The 24,506-nt window shown below is 50.7% G+C and overlaps 1 protein-coding gene across 1 annotated transcript; it reads left to right on the forward strand.

Moving 5' to 3' along the window:
• On the forward strand, positions 1-21,959 carry LOC144737022 (uncharacterized). The gene is made up of 12 exons (XM_078619672.1): positions 1-216; positions 1,698-3,262; positions 5,626-5,698; positions 7,564-7,663; positions 9,650-9,760; positions 10,823-10,956; positions 11,389-11,526; positions 12,764-12,827; positions 13,063-13,166; positions 15,826-15,941; positions 17,407-17,506; positions 20,874-21,959. Exons 2-12 carry the CDS (start codon positions 1,734-1,736, stop codon positions 20,919-20,921), a joined length of 2,517 nt encoding a protein of 838 aa, XP_078475798.1. The 5' UTR covers positions 1-216; positions 1,698-1,733; the 3' UTR covers positions 20,922-21,959.
• The last annotated feature ends 2,547 nt before the right edge of the window (positions 21,960-24,506 follow it).

A 24,506-nucleotide genomic window follows, 5' to 3' on the forward strand; every position in this document is an offset into this window, starting at 1 on the left:
GCCAATGAAAACGAGGGCGCCCCGTCACGTGACGGCGCTCGGAGCCAATCGGGGATCGCGGCGATTCTGGGGCGACAGTTGGCGGTGATCCGGCGGGAAAAGTGGCGCAAACGGCCGGAGCGGAGTCGCTTGAGGGCTTCGTCATCGTCGTCGTCGTCGCCGGTGGCGGCGGCTTCCTTGCGAGACGCCACTCGCTACATTCTTAACAAGACGACGGTAGTAACGGCTTTCGTCTTTCACATTCACCTGCAAAACCACCCCATCGTGCTTTCTTTGAACCGCGCGAGATGGATATCGAGGTCGTGCTGTATCACGCTACAACCATACTGTACCACAACTATTATACTGTATCACACTACAACCATACTGTACCACAACTATTATACTGTATCACACTACAACCACACTGTATCGCACAACTATTATACTGTATCACACTACAACCACACTGTACCACAACTATTATACTGTATCACACTACAACCGCACTGTACCACAACTATTATACTGTATCACACTACAACCACACTGTATCGCACAACTATTATACTGTATCACACTACAACCATACTGTACCACAACTATTATACTGTATCACACTACAACCACACTGTACCACAACTATTATACTGTATCACACTACAACCATACTGTACCACAACTATTATACTGTATCGCACTACAACCACACTGTACCACAACTATTATACTGTATCACACTACAACCACACTGTACCACAACTATTATACTGTATCACACTACAACCACACTGTACCACAACTATTATACTGTATCACACTACAACCACACTGTACCACAACTATTATACTGTATCACACTACAACCACACTGTATCGCACAACTATTATACTGTATCACACTACAACCATACTGTACCACAACTATTATACTGTATCACACTACAACCACACTGTACCACAACTATTATACTGTATCACACTACAACCATACTGTACCACAACTATTATACTGTATCACACTACAACCACACTACCACAACTATTATACTGTATCACACTACAACCACACTGTACCACAACTAATATACTGTATCACACTACAACCACACTGTACCACAACTATTATACTGTATCACACTACAACCACACTATCGCACAACTATTATACTGTATCACAACGACTATACTGTATCACGCTACGTTCATACTGTACAACAACGATATTACTGTACCACACTGTACGATCATACTGTATCACAACGATTATACTGTCACATTACGTTTATAACGTATCAAACTATACGCTTATACTGTTGCGCATTGTACGCTTATATTGTATTACACTACGCTTATACTGTATCACTCTATGCTTATGCTGTATCGCTCACTGGGGAGACAAAGGCGACCGTGCGGGCGTGGGGGGTGGGTGGCCACCCACCCCCCTCGTGTGTAATAGGTGCTACTCGCTAACAGCACTTACCCCAACAGTCTGTTAAGGTTATTGGGGATCTTTGTCTTTGATGGTGTTTCTGGGTATTACACTGTACGCGTATACTGTATTGCTTCCTGGGGAGACAAAGGTGCCCGGGCGTGGTGCCGGTCACCCACCCCCTCATGTGCCACAGTGGCCGGCCTTCATAGGTGCTACTCGCGAACAGCACTTGCCCCAACAGTCTGTTGAAACTATTTCTGTGGGATCTTTGTCTTTGGTGTAGTTTCTGGCGGTTCCTGCCAAGCCCACCAGCTGCAGGATGATGGCTTCAGACGAGGGCAGTGCGCGACTGTGCTGCCGTCCCCGGACCAGGTCGGGCTCCGCCGTCTCGCCAGCCCCGGTCGCCCCGCTCGCCGCTCCCCACGCGGCCACGATGTCGACGGCGCGGCTCCGTGACGAGGCCGGCGAGCCGACGGGTAGAAGGCATCGCCGGCCCGACGCTGCTCTGTCACGCAAACGCCACGACAACGATGATTTCCACGCCGCCTCCGTCTCACGACGGCCGCCTGACGTCGCCATCGTCATCGGCAACGCTCGCAAGAGACGAGCGCTTGCCGGCGATGACGAGTCTGCTGACGGCTCTGGTTGGCCGCCGTCTCCGGCCGCGGCGAGAGGCGCCGCCTGCGGTGTTGACGATGACGACTCCGACGGCGAGTGTTCTCTGCTCTCTCACTTGTTGGCCAAAGGTGGCAAAACCGGCGTGGGCAAATTAAACGGCAAAAGACGCAAGGACGGTGCCATCGAAGACGTCCTTTGCTTCCTCCCTGTCGCTAAAAGCGATGCTCGCAGAGACAGAGACGGTGCGAGCGGCGGCGTTGTAAGAGAGTGCGCCCGGCGTTCCCGCCAATCAGCAGAGCGGCACAGCCCCGACACTGCAGGGACAGTCGCTTCTGGCACAGGCGGTGGTGGTGGTGCCGTTGCCGCCGCCGCTCCTGCCGCTATCCCCGCTGGGCACATCGGCGCTCGGAAATTGGACGGTGTTGATGCGCGACGTATTCGCCACAGTCGCAAGGGACTGCTAGCAAACGGCCGGCGGAGTGCCGACGACATCTGTAAGAACAGCAGCGGCGGCAGCAGCACCAACAGCATCGCCAAAATCGACAGCAGCAGTAACAGTAACAGCACCAACATCGACAGCAGCAGGAACAGCACCAACATCGACAGCAGCAGGAACAGCACCAACATCGACAGCAGCAGGAACCGCACCAACATGGACAGCAGCAGGAACAGCACCAACATGGACAGCAGCAGGAATAGCACCAATATCGACAGCAGCAGCACCAACATCGACAGCAGCAGCACCAACATCGACAGCAGCCGCACCAACATCGACAGCAGCAGCACCAACATCGACAGCAGCAGCACCAACATCGACAGCAGCCGCACCAACATCGACAGCAGTGATGATCGCGGCTCTATCGCCGACGTGCCACCGCCGCTGTGGTCCGGTGAGTGGCCGAGCGCGGCCCGTGTGGGTGCCGTCGCCGCGGAGGCAGAAGGGGACGGCGATCCCGTCCCGGGTGGCTCTCTCGGCATTTGCCATGGCGTGAGCGGCGACGGCGACGATGGCGGAGCCGACGACGACGATGGTGTCGGCGGTGTTGGGTTGATGGACGCCGCGTTTGTGGAGACCTCCGGGCGCATTTCCGACTCCAGCCCCTCCGCCGTCCCGGAAACGCCGGAGCCGGCGCGCAAGCGGCGGCGCGGTGGACTCCTCCTGCACCGCCGCCGGCGCTGTCGCCGCGTGAGTGTCACGCGTAGCCCCAACTTCGTGCCAGTCACGCCGAGGTGCGTCTGTGTGTACGTGTTTCTGTACGTCTGTGTGTGGGTGTGTGTACGTCTGGATGTATGTCTCTGTATGTAGTACTTGTAAGCAGCAGTACTTGTCGGCCGAGCGCGAGAAACGTCTTGCCGCACTCGTCACACATGCACGGCCTATCGCCCGTGTGCTAGAGTTTTTGGAGATGGGCACCGCCCTCAATGTGACATCAGAGCAAGAGATCACTGTTGGTCACAGCATTGGAGGTGGCATGCTCATTGATGGCCTTTAGCTTCTCGCTGCACTCGGGCAGCAGCTTAAGGTTTTCCAGGTCGTTGAGCGAACGCTGGAGGGCTGCTCCGTGCTTTCCGATCAGGTCGTTGCATGTGCTCATATCCTCGAGCTTAGAGGACAGCGAGCGGGGCGTGGTCTGCAGTTCCCTCGTTGTCGGCCTGTGCGCCTGATTTCTCATCGCCCCAGTCATATACTTGCAGCACGCTTGTAGAGCCAGCCCTCCTTCACCACCGTCACCTGCCGTGGCTCTCTCGGTCTGCTCAAGCACTCCGCCACAGACTCTCCGTGCACTTCACACGAGCATGAGCGACGCGTCACTCCTCACCACCACGACCACGGCGGTCCGCAGGGCCCTGGGTGCTGCTCCCTGTGACTTCGGGAGACAAAGGCGGCCGGGCCAGGTGCTACCCACACACCTCCTCCTGTGCCATGCCGGCCCCCATATATACTGCTCGGAAACAGCACTTGCCCCAAAATCACGTTAAGGCTAAATGGGGGTCTTCGTCTGAGTGTGGTTGTGTGTCAGTCGACCCGTGGCACCTTGATCGTGTGCATAGCCTGGCACAAGCGTCGTGGTGACGTCATCGCCACTCAGCGGCAAATTGCGGTTGTTGTCACCATTTGTGTGTTTGTGTGTGGGTGTTTGTGAGTGAGTTGAATATCTGTGCTTTTTTTTAACGTCCCGGGAGGCCTGCCTACGACTCGCCCTGGGTGTCACCAGGCCGTCTCGTGTGGGCAGCTCACAAACCTACGTTGAACTTCTTTCGCACTGTACACAGCCGACTGCGATAATCAGAGGTGCGGGGAAAGGACAACAAACTAAACACACACAAAAACTGTTCTAAAGAAAATAGTTTTCAATCTGCCCCAGTGGCTTCCTCATATTCATTCATAAACCGTAAAGGATAATAAATACACAATATGAAAAGCTTGAAGTCTAGGACTTTAGACGAGGCAATGGCGAACTAGGCCTTGTAAAAAAAAATTACTCTAAACAAAGATAAACCCTAGATTTGAATAAATATCCTTGTATTTGTATTATAATAAATATAGACACGTACATTTTTATTCGAAAGTGCATAAATGTACCCAATTTAACAGAAACTAAAAACAATACAAAAAGCTGAGGGCTGTAGTCAAGGTGCTGATGGACTAGGCCTTTATCACATTTAAACTCGATAAACACAGTGAATACATCTTAAATTAGAATAAATCTACGTGTATTTGTATCTTGTTGCATTATGAACCTGGTGACCCGAGTACGATGTATTGTGCATAAATTTACACAAATTAACAAACTCTTTAAAATAATATACAAAAAGCCGTGGGCTTGAGGCAAGGCGCTAACGGACTAGGCCTTAATCACATTCAAACTCATTAACATTAAATAAACGTAGTTAATAAACCTTAACATTAGAATAAATAAACATTCATTTGTGTTGTAATGAATACAGACACGTACATTTATATTGACACTCACGAGAGAGATGACGGAAAGTGATGATTACGAACAAATGGAGAAAGAACACACGATTAAACCCGAGTAAAACGATTAAACCCCCTTGCACCCGCCAATCTCAATATAAACACACACAGCTCACTCGCAGACACACAACTCACTCACACGCAGCTCACATGCAGCTCATTCTCACCCATTCTCACGTACAGCTCATACACATGCAGCACAATTCACATGCCGCCGCACACGCTGCCGCCATCTTGGGGGGGGATCCAACAGGTGAGGTGTGAGGTGAGCCGAAAAACAGGGCGTGGGTGAGTGACAACGATTGTGAGTCTCGGTGCCGGCGAGTATCACTGTTGGTCAGTGTCGGTGTGCGTGTTGGTGAGCGTCACTGTTGGTGAGCGTCAGTGTGGGTGAACGTGTTGGTGAGTGTCACTTTTGGTGCGTGTCACTGTTGGTGAGCGTCAGTGTGGGTTAGCATTTTGGTAAGTGTCAATGTTGGTGAGTGTCAGTGTGGGTGAGCGTGTTGGTGAGTGTTACATTGGTGAGTGTCAGTGTTGGTGAGTGTCGGTGAGCGTGTTGGCGAGTGTTGGCGAGCGTGTTGGTCAGTGTTGTCTCCGTGGTTACTACCCACAGCCCCATCCTTGTCAGCAGAAAGAGGCGGCAGCCACTGCCAGAGCTCAGCGCAGAGCCACCGGCGTGCTCACAGGTGAGTATGTCTCAGTGTGTGTGTGTCAGTGACCTGGTCAAGGCCTATTATACCATCAGTAGGCCTGGGCTCTGGGTAGTTCTTCGTGCTTTCAGAATCCCTGACCCTCTGCTCACGATCATTAAGGACCTTCATAATGGTGTGCGGGCCCAGGTAAAACTATGTTGCCGGGAGTCGGAGCCATTCCCTGTACACCTTGGGGTGCGACAGGGATGTCCTCTGGCTCCCACATTATTTAACATCTATTTCGACCACGTAGTTCGTGAAGCCTTTAATAGCTGTACCGGAGGAATTCCCATCTGGTACAGATACAATGGGAGGCTGATCGATGCCCGGGTGCGGTCAAGGGATGGCTCCCTATTGCTCAACCACGTTATGTATGCCGACAATCTGGTAATTGCTGCTCACTCGGTGGAGGAGTTGGAGGCGCTGCTGCTGAACCTGGAGCTTGCCACTAAGTGGTTGGGGCATTACCATCAGCCCCACCAAAACTAAGCACCTGCCTGGGTATTTTGTACCATCGGACACTCCACCCCCAAAACTCCCAATTGATGAAAGGGCAGTTGTGAAGAGAGTGGAGAGTTCCCATACTTGGGCAGTGTGCTCATGACAGGATCCGGTTTAACAGCAGAGGCCTCACTCCGAATCAGTCGAGCGACATTATCTTTTCATCAGTTGCGTAACGCTGTGTGGAAGCTACCTGGCCTGTCGCTCCGCACGAAGCTTCAGGTCTTCTCGTCCACGGTCATACCCTCCCTTCTCTACGCTTGCGCAACGTGAACCCCCCGAATGGAACATCTACGCCGGTTAAAAACATTTAGGATGGCCTGCCTACGATCCATCCTGGGTTTAACCAGACTGGATGGTGTGAGGAGCTCACAAATCCTTCAAAGGTCTGGACAAAGTCCCATCAGTGAGCTCCGGCAGGCAAGGCTGCGTTGGCTGGGCCATGTAGCCCGCATGCCCATCCACCGCATGCCTAAACAGCTTTTTTTTGCCGGATTGAGGGGGCGAAACGGGCACGGCACGGGCTAGAGAGGAGATGGAGTGATGTGGTACAGGAGGATGTGGAGCTGAGTGGACTTGCCAAATGACTGGTACCAGCGGTGTCAAGATCGGCTTCTGTGGAGGAGGCTCGTGAAGGACGCTGCTGAGAAGTTGGAGGCAGTTGCCCTCCAACAACAACGGAGGGCGGAGGAGCGTCGCTCACTACGACGAGCGGAGCACCGGGTGGATAAAGCACAGCAAGTTGGCACAGTAGGGGGCATAGGTGGTGCATCAGCCAGTCATCTCAGTAGACCCGTGGCACCTGGGTCTGCCCCGTGACCTCCTGCCAGCGGGCGTTCAACACTTCACGTGGCCTCAAGGTGCACATAGCCTGGCACAAGCGTCCATACTTCTGTCCATCCGCGTATACCCAACAAAGATGAGGGGTAGTGTAGCGGTCAGTGCTACTCCCTGCTACGAACCCGGCGGCCCGAGTTCGATTCCCGCTGTCGGCCATCACCAGTGGCGATTATTATAGCTGTTGGTGAGCGTCTGTGTGGCGGAGCGTGTTGGTGGTGAGTGTCACTATTGGTGAGCGTCAGTGGTGGTGCGTGTGCATGTTTGCGAGTGTTATAATTACCACTGGTGATGGGAGCCCCAGAACTTGTTATCTGAACTAGTTCTGGGGCTCCCCTAGGTAGACTCTGCTTCAAATGAGTTCCTGTGTGGCATTGTTGTTCTGACCGCCCCCCACCCAACCCATCCCACCCCACTCACCCCACCACACCCACTCCACCTCATCCACCCCACGTCAACCACCCCACCCCACGTCAACCACCCCACACCCACCCCTGCTACGGGTATGCGCGTGGCCACAGGCTCCCATGAGCCACCACAACCCCCCCACGACCCAGGCGAGAAGACGGCTCGGGCTGCGATGTTCTCCCAGTCGCGACGTCTGCCCGAGAGGACTCGCCGGTGAGACCCCCCCCCCCCCAACTCATCCACCCGTTCTGCCTAGCACTGGAAGCAGTAGTAATCCTACTGGCATCAGCACTAGCAGCAGCAATGATCCTACTGGCAATCAGCACTGGCAGCAGTAGTGATTCTACTGGCATCAGTACTCGCAGCAGCGGTAGTGATCTTACTGGCATCAATACTTGCAGCAGTAGTAATCTTATTGGCATCAGCACTGGTAATAGCAGTGGTAGTAATCTTACTGGCATCAATACTTGCAGCAGTAGCGGTAGTAATCTTACTGGCATCAGCACTGGTAGCAGTAGCGGTAGTAATCTTATTGGCATCAGCACTGGTAGCAGCAGCAGTGATCCTACTGGCAATCAGCACTGGCAGCAGCAGCGGTAGTGATCTTACTAGCATCAATACTTGCAGCAGTAGTAATCTTATTGGCATCAGCACTGGTAGTAGCAGTGGTAGTAATCTTACTGGCATCAATACTTGCAGCAGTAGTAATCTTATTGGCATCAGCACTGATAGTAGCAGTGGTAGTAATCTTACTGGCATCAATACTTGCAGCAGTAGCAGTAGTACTTTACTTGCATCAGCACTGGTAGCAGCAGCAGTGATCCTACTGGCAATCAGCACTGGCAGCAGCAGCGGTAGTTATCTTACTAGCATCAATACTTGCAACAGTAGTAATCTTACTGGCATCAGCAGTGGTAGCAGCAGTGGTAGTAATCTTACTGGCATCAATGCGAACTGCAGCGGTAGTAATCTTACTGGCATCAATACTTGCATCAGCAGTAGTAATCCTACTGGCAGCAGTGCTGGCAGCAGCAGTGGTAGTAATCTTACTGGCATCAATACTTGCATCAGCAGTAGTAATCTTACTGGCAGCAGCGCTGGCAGCAGCAGTGGTAGTAATCTTATTGGCATCAGCATTGGCAGCAGCGGTAAAATAGCTTCAGAGCTCATCGGATTACTCCAGTCTAACTACAGATTCTGACAGAGCCCACCGGAGATGTTGACTCCCTCGCCTGGTATACAGGAGGTCACGGATTCGATCCCGACCCTGATGCCTGCTGCTTTATATTTGGAGTCTGCTTCTCTCCATCTCCCAGTGGTCGCGTGGATTTTTATCCGGGTCCCCTCCGGTTTTCCCTTCACATTTTTTAAAATCAACATCACGCGTTTTTGGCCGCTGTGAATTTCCACGCTATAAGCCACTTGAATGGGCTTTCTCATTTATTGCCAGGTCGCTTCTGAACAAGAGCTACATAGCTCAGTGGGCCTTCTCTGGTGAAATTTAAATAGTTTAAAATAGTTTTAAATCGCAACAGCATTAGCAGTACAAAGCAGCAGAACTAGCTTCAGCAGTAGAAGCGGTGCTAGCAACGGTATGAGCACCACTATCACCAGCAGCACCACTACAACCACCTCCAAATACCATCATCATCACAGCCACCACCATTGCCACTACAATTACTACCACTGACACCACAACCGCCATCAGCACCACCAATACCAACACCCGCCGTTCGCCACTAAGTGTCGGTGACTGTCACCACGGTGCCTGTGCTAGGCCCAGGCGCACTTTGAGGCCACGTGAAGTGTCAAATACCTGCTAGGTTGGCTGAGATGACCAGTAGATGCACACCAGCTGTACCCCCTAGTGTGCCAACTTGCTGTATTTTAGCCACCCGGCGCTCTGCTTGTTGTTGTGAGCATTGACCCTCTGCCCTCCGTTGTTGCTGGAGGGCGACTGCCTCAAACTGCCCAGTAGCAGCGTCCTTCACGAGCCTCCTCCACACCACCACTACCACCACCACTACCACCACCACTACCACCATCACTACCACCATCACTGCCACCACTACCACCACCACAGCCACCACCGCTACCACCACTGCCATCACCACTGTTACCACCACCACTGCACGCCCACGCGTTATGAGGCTCCGTCCCTGGCGGTGCCGTCTCACCTGAGATCTTGCACTGGTGCAGGTGGCGTGAGCCGGGCTTCGCCGCCGGCGTCGTCGTCCTCACCGCCGTCACCGCGGTGCCGCCGGCCCCGCCACTCCTTCAGCGACGCTGCACCAGGTCCCAGCAGCACCGGTGAGAGGCCGCGACCGGCCGACTGAGACCATTGGCACGGTGAACGTCCGGTCAAACCATTGTAATACCGCCAGCGAAACACTTGAGGGAGTACCGCTGAACTAAAATGATAAACTAAAACTAGTTTGTGTTACCAGGTGTAAGGGCCCTTGAGCTGTGTAGCTCCTTCTCAGAAGTGACCCTGCGTATATCACAAATGATGGCTCAACGAAGAGGCTTAATCATCATGTGGCAATGTATAGCATCCAAATACAGTGGGACCTCGGTATACGACCGCTTTGGAATAAGTCGAATTTGGTATACGTCGTGTTTTCTCGAGAAAAAAATGTCTTGGGATACGACGACGTCTTGCTTGGGATACGACGCGTTTGCTAGAACTTGTGTGGGTCGGGATGAGTCACCGCATACAATACCCGCGTTCACGACTGAAACAAAGCGAGAGGGGTGGGGTGGCGTGGGGGAGAGGGGCGGGGGGCGTGGGGGAGAGGGGCGGGGGGAGAGGGGCCGGGGGGGCGTTGGGGGGCGGGGCGGGGGGTGCGGCGGGCTGTCCCCATGGAGGGTGGAGCCCCGGGTCGAGACGCGCGCGACGTGGGGGGTTGAGGCACGCCACGTGACCAGCGCAGCTGGCAGCAGCGCGGTCACGTGGCTTCTGTATGCATTTTAGTAATTAGTGTCTAAATTGTTTTATACAACCCCATTAATGTATAATATGCCACTTAAAATATCATTTATTTACCTCTGAAACGGATTATTTCCTTTCCCTTTATTTCTTATGGGAAAAATTCGTTTGGTATGCGTCATTTTTGGTATAAGTCCTACCTTCTGGAACGAATTAACGACGTATACCGAGGTACCACTTTACAAACTTTTTATTTTACCAGTTGTAAGGCTCCACTGAGCTGACGACTATGACGACAATGATGACGACAATGATGACGACAATGATGACGATGATGATGATGACGACTACTACGATAATGATGATGACGTTGATGGCGATGGCCGTGGTTTTGGTAAGAACAATGGGTGACGGTGGGCTCTGCATTGGTCCCGCGCTTGCAGGGGAATGGGTTCGGATCCCACCCAACTTCATAGTGATCAACAGCGACGACGACGATGAGGTCGAGGGGGACGCCGTCTTTGCGCAGCAGCAGGTGCAGATGGACGAGGACGAGGCGCTGGCTCGAGCGCTGCAGGTGAGCGCAGCGGAGGGCAGCGTTGGGGTAGCCGTACGCACACGCATGCATGCACACACACGCACGTATGCACGTACACGTATGCACGCACACGTACGCACGCACACGTACGCACACGCATGTATACACACACATACGTACGCATACACACACGTACGCACGCACACACACGTGTCAGGGTCTGGATCAAACAAACGACCTCCTGCATGTCAGGCGAGGTAGTCAACATCTCCTGGCCACAAACCGTTGCCCGCAGAGTAACGCCACCGAAGCCCGCTGGTCAACGTCGTTCAGAGACGTTTACCACGACGCCACGCTCCCGAAGCCGTAGATATGCTCGCTCGCTCGCCAGGCTCGTCGTACGCAAGAGAGAGGGGGAGTTGTCCGTACTCCCTCGGGCGTCCAGCAAGTAACCGCCGCCGCCTTCCGTAGATCCAGTTTGACGAGGAGGAAGCGGAGAGGCTGGCGGGGCCTGGAGGTCGCGGCGGTGGCGGCGGTGGCGGTGGTGGCGGTGACACGGAAGAGTTTTGGCACCGCCCCCCGACTCGCTCCTCGAATCACCAAGAAGAGGTGAGGGTCACCATGTACAGGAGTCGATCATCGATAATTATCCAGGGACGAAGGGGACACTGAATTTTCAAAAACGCCAGATAATGGCTCAATCATTGTTCTATGGTTCTTCCGTTAAAGTCACATAGATCGCAACACAAGCTTGTGTGTTGCGATCGAAACATCGTGATATTTTTATTATTTTTTATTCACTTTATTTTTATTACTTTATTGTTTTTGATTTTTTTTTTCTACATGACTTTACTGAGAAAACCATATAATATAAATTCCTGCAGGCACGAAAGTTTTAAGTCTAAATTAAATCATTATTTAGAATAGCTTATGTTTCCACATTCTTGCATGGCATGTTTGTAGGTGTTGGTAATCTCGAAGACTCTGCATCATGGGGTGATGTACGTAGCGCGCCTCTGCTCTTGTTTCAACAACCATGTGTTTGGCGATCGCACAGCCTTCAGAGGGGTTTTGCCGGTTACGCCGGATCGGCCCGGGAAGCAGCCGGAATAATCGCGCAGTGCCGGATGATCTGTGATTGACTGTATGTGCGTGTTGAACTTCTTTCGCACCGTGCGTAGCCGGCCGTGCTAATCTAATCGAAGGTGCCAGGAGGAAGGACAACAAACTAAACACAACAACAGGAAGCATTTCTAAAGAAATTAGTTTTCAATTTTGTATAGTGGTTTAGTGGAGTGTATAATAGTGCACTGTCTAGTGTAGTGTAGTGTATAGCAGTGTAGTGTATAGTCGTGTAGTGTATTACGGAGTGTATAGTATTGTAGTGTACGTCCGTTGAACTTATTTTGCACTGTACTTAGACAATCGTGCTAATCTGTGGATCTCTGTGGGTCTGGGTGTCTGGGTCTCTGTATGTGCGTGTTGAACTTCTTTCGCACCGTACGTAGCCGGCCGTGCTGATCGGAGGTGCGATTGCGGTGCCACCGGATTACATTTTGATTGAAAAGATTGTAGACCAAACTAAAACATGTCACATCAAAAAAAATTACAGAACACATTTAAAGTGATGCACATAGGAGTATAGTGCTTCCATTGCAGTCTTGGTTGTAAAGTGGCTTTTGGGTTTACAGTGCAATTAATCTTGCGAGTAGTTGTTAGATGTTTTTGGGCAAATCCAGACTGATCGAACCTACGACCTCCTCCATACCAGGTGAGGTAGTTCAACATCTGCCTGGCCACCGCGCTCACCCCAATCTCAACGTCTCCCCTCTGCCGCCCTCCCCAGATGCCGCGCAACCAGCGCAGGAGGAGGAACCCGTCGCAGCACCAGCACAGGGACACGTACCCGGGTGAGTTCTCCCTCCCCAGGGTGTCCCCATGGTGCCCCCGTGCGTCTCCCGCAGGTGTCTGCTGTCTCTGCTGACCTACAGTGTGCCCCATGTGTCTCTGTTCTCCCGTCGTGTCTCCGCATCCTCCCTTCGTGTCTCCGTGTTGCACGCACGCACGATCAACTTCCCACACGCCGTGCGTAACTGACCGTGCTCACCGGAGGCGTTGTCCCCCACCCCCCCATGCCCTCTTCAGGGTGGACGTGCTGCAGCATCCCCCCCAATTTTCTGCGCGCCATCGCCATGACCTCGATGCACACGCAGCAGCAGAGCCCCAGCAACAACGGCGATGACTACGAGGTGAAGACCGTGCACGCGTGTGTGTTGGCACAGTAGGGGGCACGGGTGGTACATCGGCCAGTTATCTCAGTCGGTCGACCCATAGCACTTGAGTCTGTCCCGTGACCTCCTGCCAGCAGGCATTCAACGCTTCACGTGGCCTTAACGTGCACATAGCTTGGCACAAGCGTCGTGGTGACGTCACTGCCACTTAGTGGTGAAGGGCGGTTGTTGTTGATATTTGCGGGGAGCGGTAGTGTAGCGGTTAGCACGCTGAGCTACGAACCTGGCGACCCGGGTTCGATTTTTGCGCACGGCCAACACCAGTGACGACTATCTTAATCGGTCCAGGGCCTCCCCTAGGTGGACTCATCCTCAAATGAGTACCTGGTGCAATGTGTGAGCATCACCCCTAGGAAGACAAAGGCGGCCGGGCGTGGTGTTGGCCACCCACCCCCTCGTGTGCCTTGCCGGCCTTCATAGGTGCTCGCTAACAGCACTTGCCCCAACAGTCTGTTGCGGCTAGACGGGGAAACTTTGTCTTTGTTGTGTATATCTGGGTGTGTATGGTGGACAGTGTCCGGCAAAAACAACCCCCTACCTCCTCGGTGGTGTCAGATGGTGACGCTATGGTGGGTGCGAGCAATTCCATGGGAGGAATGGCCAATTCCATTTGGCTTACCCCCTCATGGTGCCACCACAGTGTCCAATGAGGGCTCTGGACAGGTGCAAGGGGCTGTTAACCCCTCCACCTTCAATCTAACTACCACCAAAACACGTGTTAAAAATCTAACTAAGCTTGTGCCAGAGGGCCCGGGACAAACCCATTTGGCAGAGCCAGGAGACTGAATCCTTACTCTCGGAGTTCCTCCAGAAACAGCAAAAAGCCATTGCGGGTGGCCACGTGGAATGTTTGAACGCTCACTGTGGAGGAGAGGCTGCCAATCCTCTGTCGGAAGCTGGACCATTACCGCCTGGATCTCTGCGGTATTCAGGAGGTCTGGTGGACTGGCTCTGACTCCTGCCACCATGAGGGGTGGACTGTCCTCTACTAGGGGCAGGAGACTACCAAACAACAAGAAATGAAGGGGGTGTGGGAGCATGGCGGTGAAGTGTGGGAAGCTTAAGCCCCAGGCTACTGTGGGCTCGCCTTCCCATCCAGAGGCGAGGAGTGGTGGTCGTGGTTACTTTTGCATCCACCGAAGATGAACATCAGTGGAGTGATGCAGGCAAGGCTGATAAGTCAGATGCCTTCTATGACGTGTCACAGGTGCTAGCTAAAGTGGCATGTCAGGGTTGCGCTCTGGCTCCCACATTGCGAGGCTAATCGATGCCCAGGTGCGGTCAAGGGATGGCTCCCTATTGATCAACCATATGTATGCTGATGATCTGGTGATTGCTGCTCACTCAGAGGAGGAGTTGGAGGCGTTGCTGCTGAACCTGGAGCTTGCCACTAACAGGTGGGGCCTTACCATCAGCCCCACCAAACTAAGCACCTGCCTGGGTATTTTGTGCAATCAGACACTCAACCCCCACAACTCCCAATTGGTGATGGGGCAGCTGTGGAGAGAGTGGAGAGTTTTCCATACCTGGGCAGTGTCCTCATGACCAGCTCCAGTTTGTCAGCAAAGGTCTCACTACGAATCAGTCAAGCGGCATGATCTTTTCATCGGCTGTGTAAGCGTTCCAGACGACCGCAGAAGCGCTTCTGAAAGCGCCGCGGGACAATGCGGTGACCACCGTATTTGTTCAACGGCCAGCCAAAAGCCGCTTCTGCCGCTATGAAGATGACTGGAGGTCGCGCGATGATGGTTTATGTTAGTTTGCTGCTGCCCTGGTGATGTGAGTGCGTCATCGCACGTGTGTGCTTGTGTATGATGCCATCACCGCTGGAGGCAACCGGAGGTAGGCTGATGATGCTCATGTCAATGCTGATGGTTCTGATGGTGCTGAAACTGGTGTGCAAGTGATGATGATGGCACTGATGTGCTAGTAATGATGATCATGATGATGATGGTGCTGGTTGTAATGGTGATGGCTCTGCTGGTGGTGCCGGTAATATTGGGTGGTGCTGCTGATAATAGCGCTCCTGGTTGTGATGATGATGATGATACTGATGGTGATGATGATGGTGCTGCTAACTCCGCTACCATGGTGGTTGATGCTGGCACTACCTACAGTGTTGCTGTTTATTGTTGTTGTTGCTATCTGTAGCTATTCTACCTGTTTACCCAGAAAGCCTCACCAAGTCTCAACGCTTGTTCTGCGAAGGATCCTGCTACAACTTAAGCTATAGAAACGTGAAGTCGATGTAGTAGAATAACCATCGCACTAACGGTAGGGTGACCATCGTAGTAACGGTAGGGTGACCATCGTACTAACGGTAGGGTGACCATTGTACTAACGGTAGCGTGACTCTACTCACTTGTAAACAGGTTCAAAATTAAATTGTTAGCGAGTGAAAATTTCCTGCTGTTTGGGGGATGAATAGAGAATGTATGAGAACGAGTGATGGTGACGATGTGAGTCCAGTACTCGTGAGCTCGTGGATGGTGACGATCGTGATAATGGTGATGGTGACGATGGTGATGACGATGATGAGAACGGTTACGATAGTAAGTCCTGTACACAAGAGTTCAGGGATAGTGATGACGATGGTGACGATGACGACGATGTTCAGGAGCTGCTGCGGCTGGATGAGCAGCTTGGCGTCCGAGCGCATCACCTCAGCGCCGCAGACATACACCGGCTGCCCACCCAGGTCTTCTCGGCCGACCTGCGCAAGCCAAACTCCCAGTACGTTTTACCGTCATCGTCCAACATTCACACCTTCGCAACTCCGATTAGCACGGTTGGGTAGGTACGCTGTGTGAAATAACTCTTTGGTTCTTTTGGTAAAGTCACGTAGAAAGAAACGAAAATAAATTAAGTAATAGAATACGACGTTTCGATTGCAACAAAAGCAATCGTCATCAGGTAAAAAACAAACCAGTAAAATTAGAAATACAATGCAATACAACACATAGAGTTGGCTAACACAACAGTCAACACCCTACCTGGTTGATTACATTCTTCCAAAGATTGTTAAATTTGAGAGACAAAACACAGACACGGAGACACACAGACATAGAGAGACACAGAGACACACACAGAGACACAACGCTTCTGTGTCGAGGCCTTAAATAGAGAGGGGAGGGGTGGGGCAGAGAGAGAGGTGGGGGTGCTGGAGCAGAGAAATGAGCATGTCAATGAGAGAGCTGTGTGGAAATCCATCTTGCGGCGGCCCGGGGGAGAGAAAGACCTGTGGAAATCCACTCCGACGGGGGGGGGGGGGGGGGAGAAAGAGCAAATGGACCTATGCAAGCCTGGTAGAAATAGGAAGTATATTTCTAGATTTGAAGCTTTCGTGACTGCAAGGAATCATCTTCTTAGGTTTTTTCGGTAAAGTCACGTAGAAAGTAAAATAAAATAAAAACAGAAATCACGACGTTTCGGAGGCAACACAAGTCTCCGTCATCAGGTGGGACCGTCACAGCCAGATTAGCTGTATCAAGTGATTAGCTGTATCACTTGATACAGCTAATCTGGCTGTGACGGTCCCACCTGATGACGGAGACTTGTGTTGCCTCCGAAACGTCGTGATTTCTGTTTTTATTTTATTTTACTTTCTACGTGACTTTACCGAAAAAAACCTAAGAAGAGGAAGTATATTCATCTTCTTGGTTCGTTCGGTAAAGTCACGTAGGTAAAAAATTAAAATGAATTAATTAAAAAAACAAATTTATTTTAATTTTTTACCTACGTGACTTTACCGAAAAAACCTAAGAACATGAATCCTTGCAGTCACGAAAGCTTCAAATCCAGAAGAAATAAAATAGGAAGTGTTAGGTCTTCCAGTTTTTCCCCTCCACGCGGTTTAGAGCATTCGGGCTGCTGCTATTATTTTCCACGTGATGGTGATGCTGATAATCCCACTTCATTGAGCTATCGTTTGTAATGATCAGGGTCGCTTCTGATAAAGAGCTACTACATGGCTTAGTGGGGCCCTTACACCTGGTTTTTAGTTTTAAATGATGAGACACCTAAAATTATCGCTTGAAATAAGGAGGAAGAAGAAAAAACCTGTTCCATAAAGTAAGCGGCTCATTGAAGTAATTCACTGAAGTTGTATCGACACCTTTTGTGGTATAGCTCAGTGGGCCTTACCTGGGAAAAATACAATTAATTTCACCACCATCCCCTCCCCCCCACCACTCTGCAGGTGCAGCATCTGCACGGAGGCATACGAGGAGGGGGAGGTGATGCGGACCTTGCCCTGCTTGCACGCCTTCCACGCTGCCTGCATCGACAGGTGGCTACAGGTGAGCGTGGTGGGTGGTGGTGATGGTGGTGGTGGTGGGTGCTGAGCCAATCAGATGGGATTGCCCGAGAGGGGGAGGTTAATGTATGCATATGAATTACAATGGATACCCATTACCGGTTCGGTTAATCATGGTAATCAGCGGACATTATGCATGCACTCCGTGCCTTGACACCCTTCCGTTTTGTGGATGCACGAAATCACAAGACCTGTTGTTGTCCGCTCACAGTTAATCACCATAGGCGTATGGTCGCGAGGGCCTACGTGTTAAAGCAAATATCCTCTTGCCTTATTATTTTCTTTCTTTCAAATCGGACCGTTGCTATAATTGAATGGCGCGCATCATTGTGAGCGTTGCAAGTAAATAATAATACTGATGGTGGTGATGACGACGTGTGTTACTGTGACCGGCAAAATGTGCGCATGTAATGGTTTTGAGGTTCGGTAGCATGCTCTCTTGCGCTCGCATTCCGCAAACCGCTTCCCTTTTATAATAGAAGTTTGTTTTGGTGTTAGATCGCGTAAATATAAATGTGTCATTAAAACCGCCACCACCCGACAGTCCATTTAGCAAGTTTTGTCACGTAAACAGAACATGCCAATACGTTAAGAGTACAGCACACCGTGCTGTGTATTGGAAAGCAAATCCACAGCATTTACAATCTGAGTGATGTTTTTGCCAGTAATTACAACTATTTTTTGGGTCTTTCGGTAAAGTCACGTAGATGGGTTCAATGAAAATAACAAAAATAATTGAAAAAAACTACGACGTTTCGATCACAATGCAAGCGTTCATCATCAGGCTGAATAAAGAGAGGAAAGCTGCTGAGGCAGGCTGTTTTAAAGGTTTCAAATGGGTGTAGTCCAAGGGTCAGAAACGAAGTGGGCGGGGCTATTTATGTTAATGTAAGAAATTAGCATGTTAATGTAAGATCGCAGAGCCGCAGCCACGTCGGCACACGAGGTGGCTGGGAAATTTAACCTGCTTATGTAGAATCAGAGAGCCGCAAATAGCAACTAACATCGAAAGGTGGCAGGATGGAAACATCACAGCCAGTTATGACTTAAACTGGTTAATAATGTCCTAGATTTGAAGCTTTCGTGACTGCAAGGATTCATATTCTTAGGTTTTTTCGGTAAAGTCATGTAGGCAAAAAATTTAAATTAATAAAAGTAAAATAAAACAAAATAAAAATAAAAAAATCACGACGTTTCGGAAGCAACACAAGCCTCCGTCTTCAGGTGGAACCAGCACAGCCACGACAGCTGTATCAAGTAAATGAGAGATCACAAGAAATACCACCCCGTATATATAATGGTTGAGGGGGGAAGGGCCAGGAACGGCACACTTTTTATTAATTAAACCTTACCATATTAATAAAAAGTGTGCCGTTCCTGGCCCTTCCCCCCTCAACCATTATATATACGGGGTGGTATTTCTTGTGATCTCTCATTTACTTGATAGAGCTGTCGTGGCTGTGACGATTCCACCTGAAGACGGAGGCTTGTGTTGCTTCCGAAACGTCGTGATTTTTTATTTTGTTTTATTTACTTTTATTAATTACAAATTTTTACCTACGTGACTTTACCGAAAAAACCTAAGAATAATAACGTCCTTCCACTGATTGCTCAGTTTGTACCCATCTTCTTGGTTCTTTCGGTAAAGTCACGTAGAATGGAAACAATAAAAATAATAAAATGAAACATAATAAAATTATTCTCATGACGTTTCGGCCACAACGCAAGCAGCCGTCATCAGGTGAAGACCAGGTCTGTCGGGGAGACAGCGTCTGAATGAAACAGCACCATGCTTGGAGCGTATATTTAAGCTGGGTTGGAAGGGGGGGGAAGGGCGCCTTCACTAAATAATTTCTATATCAAGAGGAATTTAGCATATTTATAGGCATATTTATGGGAAATGCAGGTGTGTGATTAGTACTACTTATGCCCGTGCATTATGCAGGACTAGCAGCATCAAAGGGAGGGGATAGGGGTAGCACTAATAAAGGGAAGGAGTGTTAATAGTATATAGCTGCCGCAACTAGAAACCACCACGTAATTTAGCATATTTATGGGAAATGCAGGTATGTGATTAGTACTACTTATGCCCGTGCATTATGCAGGACTAGCAGCATCAAAGGGAGGGGATAGGGGTAGCACTAATAAAGGGAATGTATGTAGCTACAGCAACCAAAACCAACCACGTAAACAACTAAAGTATAAACTACATAGTATCATCAGTATACTATATATACTGCTGTATATTCACTATGCAATTACGATACTATATTGTACATTGTATTAAGCATATACATTTTATACTATTTATTATTATACACTACTATTGACCATCGTGTGAAAGACACTAAGAGCGAGCAACGAAATATGGCGCCCTCCCCCCCCCCTTCCAACCCAGCTTAAATATACGCTCCAAGCATGGTGCTGTTTCATTCAGACGCTGTCTCCCCGACAGACCTGGTCTTCACCTGATGACGGCTGCTTGCGTTGTGGCCGAAACGTCGTGAGAATTATTTTATTATGTTTTATTTTATTATTTTAATTGTTTCCATTCTACGTGACTTTACCGAAAGAACCAAGAAGATGAATTCCTGCAGTCACGAAAGCTTTAAATCGAAATGTACCCATCTTGTCGGTTGAAATTGTGTCTGTCTATAAATATGGATGGCTTCATGAACGAATCTTTGTTGATAGCCAGTGGGTTTGCAAAGTACCTTCGTCTTGGAGAAATCAATTACGTGTTCCAGTTCACTGGCGAGGTGATGATGGCCGGAAATACATTGAGCTCTATGGTGTAGAGTTTTGATGAGGGAATTAATCAAATTCACCATGGAGGTGGAAAAGGCTGGCAAGTTACCATTCTTGGATGTTTTAATCTAAAAGAGACCAGATGGCTCAATGGGACACTCTACAGGATAGCCACCCATATGGATGCCTACCTAACTCTAGTTATGAAGTAATAAAAAACAATGTACATGTATATATACGTGTAAAATTGTCATTGTCTATGTTGCATAAAGTCTATTATGTACCGTACAAATATAATATTTGAACACTGAAATGAAGCGTTGCTACTTTGTTTTTATCACGTACACATGGTGATGGTGCCGATAGCCGAACTCTGTTACAGCCTTTGGAGTGGCTTTGCCGGTTTCTCTGGATTGGCCCTGGGAACCGCCAGATAATGTTGGAAGCAGCCAGATAATCGAATATCTAATGTATATTGTCCCTGGGCAGAGAGTGGGCTTAAAACTCCGTCATGAGTTCTCTACTCCTCCCACCTCGTCCAGCACTCTCCCCTTGTCTCGCACTGCTACATTCATTCTCTCTCTCTCTCTCCTCTCTCACAGCAAAGCGCCATATGCCCGGTGTGTCGCACAAACATCATGTTGGACTGACGGACACGAAGAGGAAGAGGAGGTGGAGGACTTTGGGGGGCTGAGAAGTTTTTTCAAGAGCCAAAGAGTCGTGTTTAACGTGCAGTCGGCACGCTTTTCACGACCAATATTATCCACGACAGAGGTTGGTTTCTTTTGGTGGGGGTGGGGGGGAGTTAGGAACGTCACCAGCTTGTCGGGTTGTAAACGACCGACCGGTTGGTGCTGAACGAGTAACGAATTGGCCACGCGCTGTGTTACGTGACAAACCCCCTCGCCGATTGGCCACGTGTTAAGGGGTGGTGGTGGCAGCGGTTACCGATGCGACATTGATATCGGCGCCATCTGTCACCGAAAATGAAACCATTATTTCGGAGCACAGTTTTGCTCCCACCCTCAAGTCTCCCCGCCACCCCCCCCCCTCCCAAATTCCCGGATATATTGTACGCCACGGTGCAACGATCTGCCGCGGCGTTCGTTTTCTGGCGACTTTACGTTTCGCATCGTTTATTTGTCTTTAACGTTCCCATTGCAGACCAACCCCCTCGCGTACCACTCCGGTACAAACGAGGAGCTCCACTCACTCAACGTTCATTCATTGGCTCAATGCGAGGCCGCTGACAAGTTGCATAACCGTTGCAATAATGCCATGCGTGCGCACGTGCTTGCGTGTGTGTGAGACGCGGGTGCGTGTGTGTGAGACGCGGGTGCTCGTGTGTGTGACGCGGGTTCTCGTGTGTGAGACGCGTGTGTGAGACGCATCTGTGTGTGTGTGACGCAGGTGCGCGCGTGTGTGACGCAGGTGCGCGCGTGTGTGACGCAGGTGCGCGCGTGTGTGACGCAGGTGCGCGCGCGTGACGCAGGTGCGCGCGTGTGAGACGCTGGTGCTCATGTGTGAGACGCGTCTGCGTGTGTGAGACGCTGGTGCGTGTATGTGTCTTTGTTGTCACGCGGGTGCTCGTGTGTTTGTGACCCGTTTGTGTGTGTGAGGCGCAGGTGCATACGTGTGACAGTTTGGTTCGTTTTTGTCATGAATAAAACAAAATTTTGTTTTTTTTATGCTTGCCTCAGAGAACACTCTTTTTCCAGTCTGTTCAACTCCTCTACTTACGAACGTTCGACGAACGAACTTTCAGAGATACAAACAAACCTGTCCTTATGTCTAGTTGCAGCTGTTCGGACCAAGAGTCGTAAGTTAAACTGCCGCGTAATAGATGGCAGTGGTGGAACCCACATCTGCAGAATGTGAAGAACCAGTGACATCTATATCTGCGTAATGTGAAGAACCAGTGGCATCTACATCTGCAGAATGTGAAGAAGCAGTGGCATCTACATCTGCAGAACGTGAAGAACCAGTGGCATCTACATCTGCAGAATGTGAAGAACCAGTGGCATCTACATCTGCAGAACATGAAGAACTGACGGCATCTACAGGAGATTATCCAAATTTTAAAGCCATTCCCCATGTTTTAGTGAACACGCCATACAACGCGTTCGGAATCGACGGGAGTAAAGTTGGACTTGCGAACAAATCGACTCATGAACAAACTTCTAGAACCCAACTCATTCGTAAGTAGTGGAGTCCCTATCGTCTTAGCCGACCACTTTCAGGTTACTTAAGTCGCTGGAGACTTTGAACGAAAACAAAAAAGACCCGGACTCATTCATCGGCGGCAATTTGTGGCCTTAGAAGTTGTACATGATAATAATGTAAGCCTAGGGCAATGGCTATTACTCATAGCATCACTGGGCCGTGTGCATCGCTGCTAATGCAGCAGCATCGCCAAATAACTTGTACGGTATAGTAATGCACATACCGTGGTCTGGCTGTTGCTTAGAAATGTGAAACTAATTTATTTAGAACTGCTTGTAGTTGTGTTTAGTTTGTCCCCCCGCACCTCCAATTAGCGCAGTTGGCTACGTACGGTGCGAAAGAAGTTAAACATACTAACTACTATACACTACATTATACACACTTCACGACTATACACTACACAATACACTGCAACACAATACACTGCTACACTACTACACACCACTACTATATATTATACGAATATACACCATACTATACATAACACTGCTACACTATGCACTGGTGCCACAGCAATGGAGCAACTCTGCCGGCGACGCCATCCCCTCGCACCCCTCCACACGAACGCACGAACACCCCCACTAAACACACGCACGCACCCACGTAGGGTCTCGATGGGGGGGGATGCCTGGCACCACGGGTTTTCATCCAAGGGGCCCCTAGCAGGGATGCCCCCCGGTTTCCCGTTGCCAGGAGACTAAAATCAACTTAAAAAGTCGTAGGGGCGCATAGAGCTTTACAGGCTGGTCGCGATGAAGCATCCACAACACGGGAGGTCGGGCCTCGAAGGCAAACACTCTACGGACGGTGCAAACAGTGGGGTGGGGGAAAAAGTCCCTGGGCGCCCTAGCAGAAGCGATTTAAGAGAGAGACCGGAAATTACCAGTGAATCGGAGATGAGGAACACAGATATGGGGACAATGGGAAGAGGGGGGGGGATGACGTGATGCCCCCCGTAACGGCAGGTAAAGCGCTCAGATTGGCCGCGCAGGATGACATCATGTCACCCGGAGATTAACGGGCTCTGAGGATTAGAGGGGAGTGAGAGAGAGAATTTATATCCAAGTTCTCCTACGACCGTCAAGAATCCCAGCCGCTCTCAGCGTCCGCGTGACACCTGCCGGGTGTAGCTGCGAACCGTCGGCCAGGCGGAGTCTTCGCTGTCCAGCGTCCTCCCCAACTCCCACCGTGTCCGTGCGGCGCCGTGAGTGTGTCTGCGAGGTGAGTGATCGTTGAGTTGGTCGATTCAGCCCAGTTCGCTCGTTAGACCTCGCCCTAGATAGTCGCACATCACGAAGGGTGGCAAGTAAGAGGCCTGGCGCTACCCGGAGGGTGTTCGCTGGGGGCCATAAACAGGGGTTCACTTCGCGCCGGGAATAAAACCTTCGCACAGGTTGATGGTTGACGCGCTGTGCGTGTGTGTGTGAAGAGTGGTGGAACCGGCGTACTGCGGTGTGGGTGAATAAATCGGTGTGTGTGGGTGATATAAATCGGTGTGTGTGTAATAACAGCTATCGTGGGTTCACGTGGGGGAGTGGCTTGCCGGTCCCTGCTTGTAGCCAATAAGGGTCAAGATAGGGAGTGTGGGGCCGGCGTGATCACGGCATGTCATCAGGAGTGATTGGCCCAGCCATTTGGGGCCCCAGCCAATGGGGATCCGGGTAAGAGGCGTGATCCCGGGATTGACAGGGAACCATCGAGAACGGTCGAGATTGCCCATGGAGGATTGGCTGGGAGGACCACGTGACGAAGGGATTAAGAGAGAGAGAGAGGAAGGATCGGGAGAGAGACTGGGAACTGAACGGGGCGAGAGCCACGCGCGAACGGGGCTCCGGGTGCCACGTGCGCGGTGGGAGCTGGTGGGAGTCCGCCGCCACTACGTTGTCTGCCAGCAACGGAGCGTGTGGGAGCAAGTGTACCGTGAAGTGGAAATAAAGAGGACCGATTCCGAATCCGTCTCCGGAGAATTATTACATTGGTGTCAGAAGTACTTCTGCGACTGTTTGGACGAT

The sequence above is a fragment of the Lampetra planeri genome, chromosome 64, assembly GCF_965212315.1.
Source record: "Lampetra planeri chromosome 64, kcLamPlan1.2.h2, whole genome shotgun sequence".
In the NCBI taxonomy this organism is placed as follows: Eukaryota; Metazoa; Chordata; class Hyperoartia; order Petromyzontiformes; family Petromyzontidae; genus Lampetra; species Lampetra planeri.

Bases quoted from the DNA above. Each gene is read 5' to 3' on its own strand.
- LOC144737022 (XM_078619672.1), top strand. From the start codon at position 1,734: ATGATGGCTTCAGACGAGGGCAGTGCGCGACTGTGCTGCCGTCCCCGG. The intron at 9,761-10,822 runs GTGAGAGGCCGC...CCGCGCTTGCAG, and splicing joins ACCAGGTCCCAGCAGCACCG to GGGAATGGGTTCGGATCCCA. The intron at 11,527-12,763 runs GTGAGGGTCACC...CGCCCTCCCCAG, and splicing joins CCTCGAATCACCAAGAAGAG to ATGCCGCGCAACCAGCGCAG.